The sequence below is a fragment of the Haliotis rufescens genome, unplaced genomic scaffold (genome assembly GCF_023055435.1).
Source record: "Haliotis rufescens isolate VD_foot unplaced genomic scaffold, xgHalRufe1.0.p SCAF_14, whole genome shotgun sequence".
Classification (NCBI taxonomy): Eukaryota; Metazoa; Mollusca; class Gastropoda; order Lepetellida; family Haliotidae; genus Haliotis; species Haliotis rufescens.
Genome location: NW_025963824.1, coordinates 36,338,628 through 36,351,428, shown reverse-complemented (window position 1 = coordinate 36,351,428; position 12,801 = coordinate 36,338,628). Strand labels below are relative to the sequence as shown.

The window sequence follows — 12,801 nt, the reverse complement described above, 5'->3', positions numbered from 1 at the left end:
GTGAAATATCAAGTGTTATGTTCACTGCAGTGAAATATCAAGTGTTGTGTTCACTGTAGTGAAATATCAAGTGTAATGTTCACTGCAGTGAAATATCAAGTGTTATGTTCACTGCAGTGAAATATCAAGTGTTATGTTCACTGCAGTGAAATATCAAGTGTTATGTTCACTGCAGTGAAATATCAAGTGTTGTGTTAACTGCAGTGAAATATCAAGTGTTGTGTTAACTGCAGTGAAATATCAAGTGTTGTGTTCAATGCAGTGAAATATCAAGTGTTGTGTTCACTACAGTGAAATATCAAGTGTTGTGTTCACTGCAGTGAAATATCAAGTGGTATGTTCACTGCAGTGAAATATCAAGTGTTGTGTTCACTACAGCCTTTCTCACTGAAGTATATAACTAATCGCTAAAATAATTGAGCCAAACATCAGCAGAAATGATATTTCTAGACATTGTTTAACTGAGGACTATTTTCACTGTCATATGATAATTGTTATTTCTTCATTAGTCTTTCTTTCTCAGATTTCTTTCATTTCATTAAAGCATCTCTAGAACTCAGATTCGTCATTAATACACTTCTTGAAATTTTCCACCCACTTAAAATGTTTGAAAGGGTTCATACATGATTACCTTTTGAGTCTGTCGCAGTCACTATCAATCCATGCTGGTTGTGATTTGCAGTTTTCTTTTCTAAAACCTGGATGAAATTAGTGAGTGAGTATGGCTTTACGCCGCATTTAAGAATTTATCACGGCAGGGGACACGACAAATGGGCTGCACACTTTGTACTCATGTGGCGAATCGAACCCGGGTTAAGCATACGTTAGTAACTCGGCTACCCTACCGTCCCTGATGAGTGAGTGAGTGAGTTTGGTTTAACGCCGCTTTTAACAGTATTCCATTTATATCACGGCGTGTCAGCTTAATGTGGGAGGAAAGCCCGAAGTGATGCAGGTGTCATTAGTTAACCATTTTGGTGAAACCCACGAGCACTCGTATGTTGCTGACAAACCTAGAAACATAATCGGGGTGAACCGGGATTCGAACCCACAGTCATCGGTTTCTGGCGTGCCCAAGGGACGCAAATCTGCACAGCGAATCGCTGCGCCTTAGACGACTGGGCCACCTGTGCCCCGTCTCTAATGAGACGAACATTAGAAGGAATATATTATATACAAATAGGTCGGTCAAATTGTAAGTTGCTCGATCTATATGATCTTTCATTAAATGGGTGAACTCGCTAAACATTTCATTCACAATTTGACAAGGAATTAATTCCTGCTTTTACATACATTCCTCCTAAGTACTCAGTCGATATCGTGTGAAGGAAATAGAGGTACATGCATTGTAGAGTTTTCTTCACATTTAAGGAGGGGGCACGGGTGGCCCAGTCGTCTAAGGCGCCGCGATTCGCTGCGCAGAGTTGCGTCCCTTGGGCACGCCAGAAACCTATGATTGTGGGTTCGAATCCCAATCGCCCCGATTATGTTTCTAGGTTTGTCAGCACCATATCCGTGCTCGTGGGTTTCACCGAAGTGGTAAACGTCTGAGACCTGCATCACTTCGGGCTTGCCTCCCACATTAAGCTGACACGCCGTGATATAACTGGAATACTGTTAAAAGCGGCGTTAAACCCAACTCACTCACTCACTCACTCACATTTGAGGTGTTATGGTGAGATAGGTAGCTGTGTGACTTGGATAAGAGCTGGGGCTCATTCTTCCACGTATCCTCCTTACTTGGTTTGTTGGTTTGTTGTTAAACGCCACACTCAGCAATATTTCAGCTATATGACGGCGGTGTGTAAATAATCGAGTCTGGACCAGACAATCCAGTGTGTGACATCATGAGCATCGATCCACGCAATCGGTATTCCATGACATGCATCCACCAAGTCAGCGAGCCTGACCGCTTGTACTACCCAGCACTTATTGAGTATGGACTTGTATTACCCAGCACTTGTTGAGTATAGACTTGTATTACCCACCACTTGTTGAGTATAGACTTGTATTACTCAGCACTTGTTGAGTATGGACTTGTATTACCCACCACTTGTTGAGTATAGACTTGTATTACCCAGCACTTGTTGAGTATGGACTTGTATTACTCAGCACTTGTTGAGTATGGACTTGTATTACCCAGCACTTGTTGAGTATGGACTTGTATTACTCAGCACTTGTTGAATATAGACTTGTATTACCCAGCACTTGTTGAGTATAGACTTGTATTACCCAGCACTTGTTGAGTATGGACTTGTATTACCCAGCACCTGTTGAGTATAGACTTTTATTACCCAGCACTTGTTGAGTATAGACTTGTATTTCCCGCTGGGTAAGTAAGAACACAGTACGCTGGTTGTGCGGGATCAGACAGGATCAGTTGTTGCACGAAGACAGTTCTCTGGGGTAAGATGAAGTTCATTGTCGTAAACTGTACTTGTGAACCAGAGCTACATGAGGTTATTACTGACGTAAACACCAAGCTTATAGATTATAACTCATGCTGTTTTAACATAATTCTTTTAACGCACAAATGGTACCTATTTAATTTCAATATTCAACCATACACTTATAAATCACTGCCTAACTGTGTCAGAAGGTTATTTTGTATGTCATTGAAGTAAAATCCACTTGTAGCTCTTAAATCTAAACAAAGTAATTACTATGTTACCTGTTTATGTTGACGTCACACCAACCTAACGCGGTTTGGACGACATATTTAAGCGCAACAATCATAATAACAATATATTGTGAGAGGATACAATTCAAAACGCTGACAGAAAGCTATGAAAGGAAGTATTACTCCTTTGAAATTTCAAGCTCTTGGCTACTTGTTGACAGATTATTCGCACACAACAATATTGTTCAGCCATTGAAAACTCGGTGACAACACATTTGTTGACTGCTTAATAAAACGCCTGTTTGGAGTCACGAGTGAATGGATGTGAAGGCGTTGTTGGCAATCGCTCAGTTATTGTGACGGGTCGTTATGTTGTTATGCCGCGGTAAAGTCAGTGTTGTAGAGTACCCCTACGTAGTGGCGTGGCTAGGCGGCCGGCGTGTTAACTTCCTGGTCCTTCTACAAGCATGTGCCACCTGGCCGACCACCTAGTTATAGGCTACTCAACGTCAACCCAAAGTCTGTTCCAACAAGCAAAATAAGAAGACACGGATGGAAGCGACCGCGCACTCTCTTCTCCAGGCAAAGAACACGCACACGAGCACGCACACACGCACGCACAGATCCGCACTCGCGAACGAACAGAGGCGCACACACATACACAAGCATACACACGCACAAATGCAGACACACGCACGCACGCACGCACACATACACTCACAATGCCTTTACATTAAACGGTGTAATATATTCATTTGAAAATCTGTGTTTTATTCTTAAATTGTTTAATCTATGCTTAAATATCTCCAGGATCGTGCACGGAAACAATGAGTCTACAGACGTTAGGTGAGTCCACGAACTATCAATCATTTATCAATGGATTACCAAAGAGCACTTGAAAATGTATCAATGCACAATCAATGAACAGTGTATGAACACACATTATGATTTCAAATCCCGTTATATTAGAAGGCATTACGCAGTTTACACTGAGAATTGGAATCGTCACATGTTTCACATTTACATAATTTAAAATGTTGTAACGCCAGGGAACTTTACGTATATGTACGTGTTGAATGATCTACATGTATGCTTGACATCAGTCAGAGGAATAATATTTAGGTTCAAAAGGAAATTCGTTTGTTTTTATAACGCAGCACTCTATTAATATGACGACAGCCAGTAAATACACGCTTTTGGACAAGACAGGCGTGTGGTTGATATTAAGAGCAACGCCCCACGCCATCAAGGTGAGGTGCTGCGCTACCAACAAAATGACCCAGTCTGACCACCCGATCTATTTTAGTCGACTCTAAGGACAAGCACTGTGTCTGGGACCTGATCTAACCCGGAACCTCCACGAGGGAGATGAGGGCTATGTGGGGCTTAGCCACTTCATACATGTGTTAACTAGCCGCGAATAGCTGGAATATTGCTGATGCGGCTTAAAGCACCACTTATTCACTCACTCACTCACTCATGTGTTAACGGCAATATTCTGTTCAAAGGATGCGAGCGATCTGAGCGGTTTGACACTGGACCGCCTGTCCACACCATACGTCTATACCTTCAGACAGGTCAGTAATTATTAGCAATGCATTATCGTTATGTGTCATTAACCACTTGTATAATACTGATATTCCAATATGTGCTGATGAATATGTCCGGATAATTCTGTGTCGTGCATACTGGCACCGTGATAATTCCGGAAGAGTGTAGAATTGTGTACTCGAAGGTTAAAATATGCGGACAATTTAAAGTATACAAATACACGATAAAGAAATACAAATTATTTAAAATGAAGATCATTACTATTACCTATTACCTATTACTATTGAAATCGTTATTACTTAAATACCAATGTATATTCTAGTTAACAAGGGTGACAAATGACGATTTAGCAACTTATTGTAACAATTCAGGAACGTTCTCTGCAAACTTGGAGGGAGCACGAGAACCTATTCTTTCGCCATGGAAAGTTATGGTTGTAAATCACCACGTTGGTAAATCAGTATATCACAACCCCTATTAGTCCTCTATCAACAGGGTCACGGGTGGCCACCGTAATTCATTGTGCAGGAACCTGGGTTCAAATCCCGGTTCACCCTGATTATGATTCTAGGTTTGTGGGTTTCACGTGGGTTGTAAACGTCTGACTTCAATTCAAGTTATCCTTCATACCACGCTGACACACTATGATAAAAGATCCAAACTCACTAACTCTATTGTCAGGACGAGGGACAGGTGCTCCCCGCAAGGTGTGGTCAGACAGGGCGCCCCCCGGGATGGTGGTTGCTGATGGTGGCAGTGGACACACGTGGACAGGTGAGGTTCCTCGGATTGTATGGAGACCAGGTGCCGTTGTACAAAACAACCTTAGCGGTACGACTGTCGTAAGTCTGTTAATAAGTAATGGAGTTACGATCACCTCAGCGTTAAGACCGCTTTGTATAACGGCACCCAGATATCTTTTTCGGCTACAACTGCCAAACCAGCTATTTCATTTATTAAAACAATGAGCCAAAATCTTCTCTTTTTTAAAACAACAACAACAACAAAACACATTGCAACAATGCAGTTTTTGTGACAGATAGTTTCTCTTTTTCTAACAATATGAAGCAAAAAAAATTTCTTTCAAAATCTCGGAGTTTATTTTTATTAAAATCCCAGCGCCCCTCCTCCCTTCCCACAAGAATAAAATATATATTTGTGTTATTTTGCCCCACAGGAAGGAGAATCATCCCGGTTCCAGGATGTTCGATGTCCACAAATTTGACTAGTACATATTTTGAAGTTGCATTTATGTTGCAGTTGGTTTGAAAATGTCTCTCAACAGTAACTGAAATTACAATAACTCTCTCTACTCTGAACCCTGAATGCCGCTGTTTCGACGACACCGGAGAAATTGCTCTTTTGTGTGACGATGATTTTGTGACCCAGACACAGACTTAGCCTGTGTGTCACTAATTTGTGTGCGTTCTGAAACAGATTTCATCAACTTTGAAGAGCTTTTGTTCCCATATTGAAGGCATACAATTCTATCGGGTTATCGGCAGTCACTGCTATATGCATAGATCGCTAGGCTGAAAACAGATCGATGTTAATTTAAAGAAGGTGTCAGTCGGAAAAGGATACCTCTTATTAACCAATCAGAATCATGCATTCTTCAATGTCATAGTGGGGCGGTCGGGTAGCCTCGTAGTTAAAACGTTCGCTCGTCACGCCGTGACCCGGGTTCCAAATCCGACATGGGTACAATGTGTCAAGCCCATTTTTGGTGTCCCCCGCCGTGATATTGCTGGAATATTGCTAAAAGCGGCGTAAAACCATACTCACTCACTCACTCAATGTCATAGTAGAATGATCCATCAGCTTCAGCAGAAGTCAGCAATACCTGGACTACTGTGGGTCTCTATTTTCAGTTTGTGAACGATCTGAACGGTTTGAAGTTCAACCGGAGCATGGCGCGATATATCATCGAAATACAAGTGAGACTTCGTAGATAAAGGGACACGTGTATCACGTGCACTGTAACTGGCACCTATCTTACACACTGCTGCACATACTCTGTAAATGATCATATGGTAGAACATGACTTCATTGAGCAGGAGGCGGTCGGGTAGCCTAGTGGTTAAAGCGTTGGCTCGTCACGCCGAAGACCCGGGTTCGATTCCCCACATGGGTACAATGTGTAAAGCCCTGGTGCCCCCCGCCTTGATATTGCTGGGATATTGCTAAAAGCGGCATAAAACCATAAAACTCATTCATTGAGGGAATCAGGGTATATCAGTGGTCTGTGTGGGAGGGATTCAGGGTATATCAGTGGTCTGTGTGGGAGGGATTCAGGGTGTCTCAGTGGTCTGTGTGGGAGGGATCCAGGGGTGTCTCAGTGGTCTGTGTGAGAGGGATTCAGGGATGTCTCAGTGGTCTGTGTCAGAGGGATTCGGTGGTGTCTCGGTGGTCTGTGTTAGAGGGATTCAGTGGTGTCTCAGTGGTCTGTGTGAGAGGGATCCAAGGGTGTCTCAGTGGTCTGTGTGAGAGAATTTCAGTGATGTCTCAGTGGTTTGTGTGGGAGGGATTCAGGGGTGTCACAGTGGTCTGAGTGCGATGGATTCAGGGTGTCTCAGTGGTCTGTGTGAGAGGGATTCAGGGTGTCTCAGTGGTGTCAGAGTGATTCAGGGGTGTCTCAGTGGTCTGTGTGAGAGGGATTCAGGGGTGTCTCAGTGGTCTGTGTGAGAGTGATTCAGGGGTGTCTCAGTGGTCTGTGTGAGAGTGATTCAGGGGTGTCTCAGTGGTCTGTGTGAGAGTGATTCAGGGGTGTCTCAGTGGTCTGTGTGAGAGTGATTCAGGGGTGTCTCAGTGGTCTGTGTGAGAGGGATTCAGGGGTGTCTCAGTGGTCTGTGTAAGAATGATCCAGGGGAATCTGGGCGGTGTGTCACAGGGATCCAGGTGTGCAAGTTGGGTCCCGGGATGGCTGAATGATTTCTGTCACTGACATTCAGCGGTATCTCACTTATTTAAAAGGGCAAAACTAGCTGATGTGTATATATTATGTCTGAAATCTGATAGTCCTATGTTCGAATCCCATATTCGCCCTGGTTCAATGCCAATGGTCAATAAATGCTACACGTCTACAACATGGCACGCCCTCCCTCATGCATGAAGATTAACTTCAGGTGCGTCCACAGTGCTGGGCGTTACATGCATGGCATCGTGATGGCATACTGTTGATTAACTTGCGACGGTATTGAAAATGTACACCACAACGACAGCTACATTCAGGTCTATATCATTGTTTTGTCGGACTTATATATGTATCAAAATTCATTTGTGTCCAGATTTCCTGTATTGGTTCATTTGAAAACGGAGTATAACTGCATGTACACATTGACTGACACCATTCTGAGAACAACGATCCATGATATCCAGTGTACGTGACAGCAGGAGGAGGTCATGCGTGACCTATGGTTGTGCTTGTTTTCAGGGTGTGAGCGATCTGAACGGTTTTATGTTCTGCCTAAGCGCAGTAGCATACAGCACCAAACGAGGGGTGAGTCGTAGCAGATCAAGAGACAGATCCATTATTCGAAATACTAGTTAAATATATAACATAGTGATAGTTGTACAATTTCTAGTACTTTTTGGGCGGGGTCCGATTCGGGACACTAATGGCCAGCACACAAAACCAGCGACCTACCCTACTCTGACACCCAGGCTTCAACAAAACGGAATCCGACAACGGGGACAGCCAAGGTAATGACTTCTACGAAACTGGGATATAATCCCTCCAACAGCTTTAGCCAAATTACTTCAATCTGGGGGGTTTTGAGTTGAAAAATAGATCATTCCAATGTCTTTAGGTCAAGTCTTTTTATGTGAAACTAAGAACTTACCATTCAACCCTCCTTTCTTAGTGGTTAAAGCGTTCGCTTGTCACGCCGTGACTCGGGTTCGATTCCCCACATGGGTACAAAGTATGAAGCCCATTTCTGCTGTCCCCCGCCGTGATATTGCTGGAATATTACTAAAAGCGGCATAAAACCAAACTCACTCACTCACTCATAAACTCTGAGGATTAGTACGTTTATATTCATTGCGAGGATAAGTGTGTTTAATCTTTCTTTAGCAGGCAAATGGGTCCATATATCCTTCAGAGACGTCTTATGTTCACTGTTGTCTGTACCGGTAGGAACTGCACTTACTGCAGATGGAAGGTGAGATATATTGCGTTTGTAACGGTGTGGATGTACCGATATAGAGACAGTGGGAGGCTGGTTTAGACCCGCAATAAGCAGTATTTAAGCATGTGTCAGATGACGTGGACGAAAAGATTGAAATGCTCGCAGTTTGTTTACCAATGTATCACTGCTGCAACGTATATTCAAGTAATGGTGATGTTAGACAATGCACCATTATCAGGGAGACTCCGGTATTCAAGTCCACGACCTGCACTTCCACGTAATGAGTAATGTATGAAGCGTGTAGCCAACGAGCAAGCATATACCACCCCGGAATAATCTTATTGGTGAAAAGAATTTTCATTTGTTTCTTGAGTTTGTTTGGTACATTTCCAGGTCCAGTAAGCCCGGGACTCCCTGTTTAAAGGATGTGAAGTAAATACAGACACCAGTCCCAGTGTTGGCCTGTGACCATGCACAAAAAGATTTCCGCCATATCTGTAGATGGATTATCAACAACCGTCGTCGTTGTGCGTGGTTTTGCGTCAGGCGTGGCGTCACAGAGGATGGAAACTTTTACGATTCCTGTTGAATTTACCGGTTACCTGATCATTGATCATTTTAATTCCATAATTCGTGCTACGATATTCTTCCCATGAATATTCTCAAACACGTGAGCCAATGTATGGTACAATTGGACGAATGGATATCTCGACATAGAAGAAAATGCTACACAGTGTAAATCTAAACTTTTCTTTGTTTACGTTTTAACAAATAGTTTTCCGAGCACAGTGTTCATTTCCACACCTTTTATTTTTGCTTGATTTCATCTAGATAATTTGTATTGGTGACAAACACAATTTGTCATTTGATTCTAAGATACTAGTATGTGATGGATGCATGTATCGCAGTTGAGTTTGACATATACGTGATCCAATAGTCGTCTCATACGTAAAACGTGATTTTGTTAACACTATCAAATATGTGGGACAGTACACTTCGGCGTTTGTGTTTGTGTATTTTCTAAAACATTCTAAACGATTCTAGGCTTATCGGCAACGTTTCAGAATTGTCATTGGTGATTTAATGAAAGATACCCGCAATACTCACTAATATGCTATTTTTGAAATTCCAGTAATAAAAACTGTGAAGTGTATTAGTGTGTGTGTGTGTGTGTGTGTGTGTGTGTGTGTGTGTGTGTGTTCGATGTTAAACGCTGCAATATCCAAGGTAAATGACGGCGGTCTGTAAATAATCTAGTCTGGACCAGACAAGCCAGTGATAACCTTATGACAACCGATCAGCGTAATTTGGGTACGATGGCATGCATCAACCAAGTCAGCGAGCCTGGCCACCCGATCCATTTAGTCACCCGACCCTAAAAAATTACGACCAGCATAGGTGGGTAGATATTCTTACCCGGGACCCCCGCGGGTACATATCAATAGTCAAACTGGGAAATAGCCATGATGGGAGTGAATGGCTCTACGCAGGGGTACTAAGTGTCATGGATCGTAAGGACAGGCTCGGTGAATTCGTTGATAGCGCGTTGTCATGACGACATTATCATTGTTCAGAATATCAATCACTGATAATGAAAAGTTTATTAGTAAAGTCATTACACGCATTTATCACAATCCCACCATGCGTTTGTTGTTAATTGTTGAGAATTCTGGATTATACCCACATCCTGTATTATTCCAAACATCTCATGACAGTGGACTCTTTCACACCCAGACTGCCCACTTCTGTGATGCCAGCCAAGCATAGCAAACCCACACCGCCTCATGACCACCTGCGTCTATCGTCTACATATTTGACGAATTGGGTGGACACACGTTATATAGAGGTATTCCCCAAAAGTCGGACCCGTGAAAATTCAGGGGTAGAATAGGCCTTCAGCAACACATGCTTGCCGTAAAATGTGACTATGCTTGTCGTAAAAGGCGACTACCGGGATCGGGTGGTCAGGCTCGCTGACGTGGTTGATGTATGTCATCGATCCCAATTGCGTGGATCGATGCTCATAATGTCAATCACTGGATTGTCTGGTCCAGACTCGATTATTTACAGACCGCCGTCATGTAGCTGGAATATTGCTGAGTGCGGCGTTAAACAACAAACCAACCAACCAACCCCAATAGTCGACACACTGAGGGGTGATGTAGAGTTGCATATCAATACCATTACAACAACTATCTTAACAAGCGTCGAGGAATGTAACATTCCATCCATCTGAAGCGTACATAAAATCGGTTAGTTTGCCTACTAAGAATGCAGAGGAGTAATCTAATAATTATTTATATTTTCTGTGAGAATGAATGCAACATAGATAACGAAAGCATTGTGAAGACCTATTTACATTGTACCGCAATACGCTGTCGACAAATCGGTTGAGGTAAAACAACGTTTACACTCGACATTTACAAGGTCATTATTGTAAATTGTTTCGAGCAGATCGTGAGTTTATATCCAAATGTACCGGATAATCAAACATACATATCTAACGGTTGTGTGGCGAAGGTTCATAAAGTATACAAAGTTGACCCAGGTGAGCGCTGACATGACAGGGTTAATGCTACTTCGTGACATATTCAAATGAGACCCAAACCTTTTCATTGTAGATTACTGCAGTGTACATAAAGCACTTACGAAAAACAAGATATACTTTCGACTACAAAAAGACTGAACGAGGTAAAATTTGACAATTGCTGTCAGAAACTAAACATACCAAACTTATATTAAGATCGACCAACCCTCCACTAATATCCCTCTATGAGAGCATAGGTTAACACAACACTCAAACCAGACTGAACCTGTTTGGCTAACAGACGACGTCGTCCCTGAATGTTTTCGTCTTTTGACAATTAAGATAAAAGACATAAGTGGAGACATTTTCGGGCTTCAATGTGCCAAAAAACCAGAAGGCATATACAGGAGATACATCGGGGATTATGTAACAGTTCGTTGTATCCGTTTGTTCGCTCTATCCGTGTTTGTTATATCCGTGTTCTACTGTAGTTGAACTGCTCTTGGGTGTAGTGTCATAGTTTCTGTAATATCACCTCTTGACAGATTACACGTTCAAATAACCAAGTTGAAGTGTGACTCAAGTACAAGTATGGTACAGGAAGAGTTAAAGGGTGTGTGTGCATGCGTGCGTGTCTGTGTGTGCGTTGTGTTCTTTAACGCCACATTCAGCAATATTCCAGCGAAATGCCGGGTGACCTTTTAATAATTGAGTCTGGGCCAGACACTCCTGTTCAACTTGTCCATTTAGTCACATCGCACGACCAGCACAATGTGTTTGGGGAATGTTATAACGCAGAATCCCAACAGGGCTGAAGGAAATATTGTAGCTTTTGGAGATAATATGTGCCTTGCTAAAGCTAACTGTGCCCCAAAACAAACGCAATCAAAATATAATCAAGCTTTATTCTATGAATGAATATTTTATTTAGAAACTCAGTTATATTGATAAATGCCACAAATCCCTTTCCATCACCACAATAAAAGCAACAAAGATCATTAATATAATGCTAAAAAACGAAGTCCACTCCAGACTGCAATTATATCATAATATTACATAATTGAGTCAAACAAGGATGATGATGTAACAAAGATAACGTTACACTGAAAGTGCTTCAAAAAACCTATTAGATGTCCTTTCAAATTTGTTAGCTTTCTAAAGATATTACAGCAATATACATGCCTTCAAGTCATATGTATGTCAAGTCCACTGCAGACTGCGATTATATCATGAGCCCTTGTACATGAATAACAATCACATAGTGAGGATACATGTGTTCACGGCGAGGCCAGCGTTACCTGACCAACCTGCATCATCTGTGAACTGATATCTGTATTTTGAAAGGCCGTTTTTTGTGAAAAGGATTCCATAGATATTTGTGCACTGAAGCCATCCAAGCTGTGTGGAGTTGGTATCGATAGTAGGAAATGGTATATTTTTGTCCTTTTTTTTAAATTCGAGTGTTTAGTGTTTAATCGGACCTAAAAGTGTCACCTGGTTTGTTCTATGGGTGAAGTATTAGTATGGTGCATTCCTATGTAATTGTAAGTATAAGTAATATTTATTGACTATGATGAGCTGCATTTTGCATCAAAGGGTCATGAAGGCGTCTATGAATATCGATAACAGAGTGGAACAAGGATGCATAGTCAACAAAGTTAGCTTTACATTAAACGTGCTTTAAAAACAACTTCGCAGATGTCCTTTCAAATGTGTTAGCTTTCTAAATATATAATAGCGTTACGCTGAAAGTGCTTGAAAAAAACGTCATATATATCCTTTGCATAGCTTTCGAAATAGATTAAAGCATTAAACATGTCTTCAAGTCATATGTATGGCAAACCACTTCTCCACGTTTTGAAGTTGTGAAAGTTGTAATTATCCAACAATATTACAGAATGAAAGTCATATCTGTACCGAATGCAAATACAATATTTTGTCGAATTTTGGTCCACCTGCCACAATGGTTTTGT

At 41.9% G+C, this 12,801-nt stretch overlaps 1 protein-coding gene across 1 annotated transcript; it reads left to right on the top strand.

The window, feature by feature from the left end:
* The first annotated feature begins 2,350 nt into the window (after positions 1-2,350).
* Positions 2,351-9,847, top strand: LOC124113194. The gene is made up of 8 exons (XM_048395380.1): positions 2,351-2,406; positions 3,431-3,466; positions 4,129-4,197; positions 4,853-4,945; positions 6,043-6,108; positions 7,605-7,670; positions 8,247-8,334; positions 8,695-9,847. The coding sequence occupies exons 2-8, from the start codon at positions 3,448-3,450 to the stop codon at positions 8,735-8,737; spliced, it is 444 nt and encodes a 147-aa protein (XP_048251337.1). The 5' UTR covers positions 2,351-2,406; positions 3,431-3,447; the 3' UTR covers positions 8,738-9,847.
* Positions 9,848-12,801: the final 2,954 nt, after the last annotated feature.

What these genes read in the sequence shown, in the direction of transcription:
- LOC124113194 (XM_048395380.1), top strand. An exon ending in ACGTCTATACCTTCAGACAG is followed by an intron (nt 4,198 to 4,852) that starts GTCAGTAATTAT and finishes CTCTATTGTCAG; the next exon opens with GACGAGGGACAGGTGCTCCC. An exon ending in CAGTGGACACACGTGGACAG is followed by an intron (nt 4,946 to 6,042) that starts GTGAGGTTCCTC and finishes CTCTATTTTCAG; the next exon opens with TTTGTGAACGATCTGAACGG.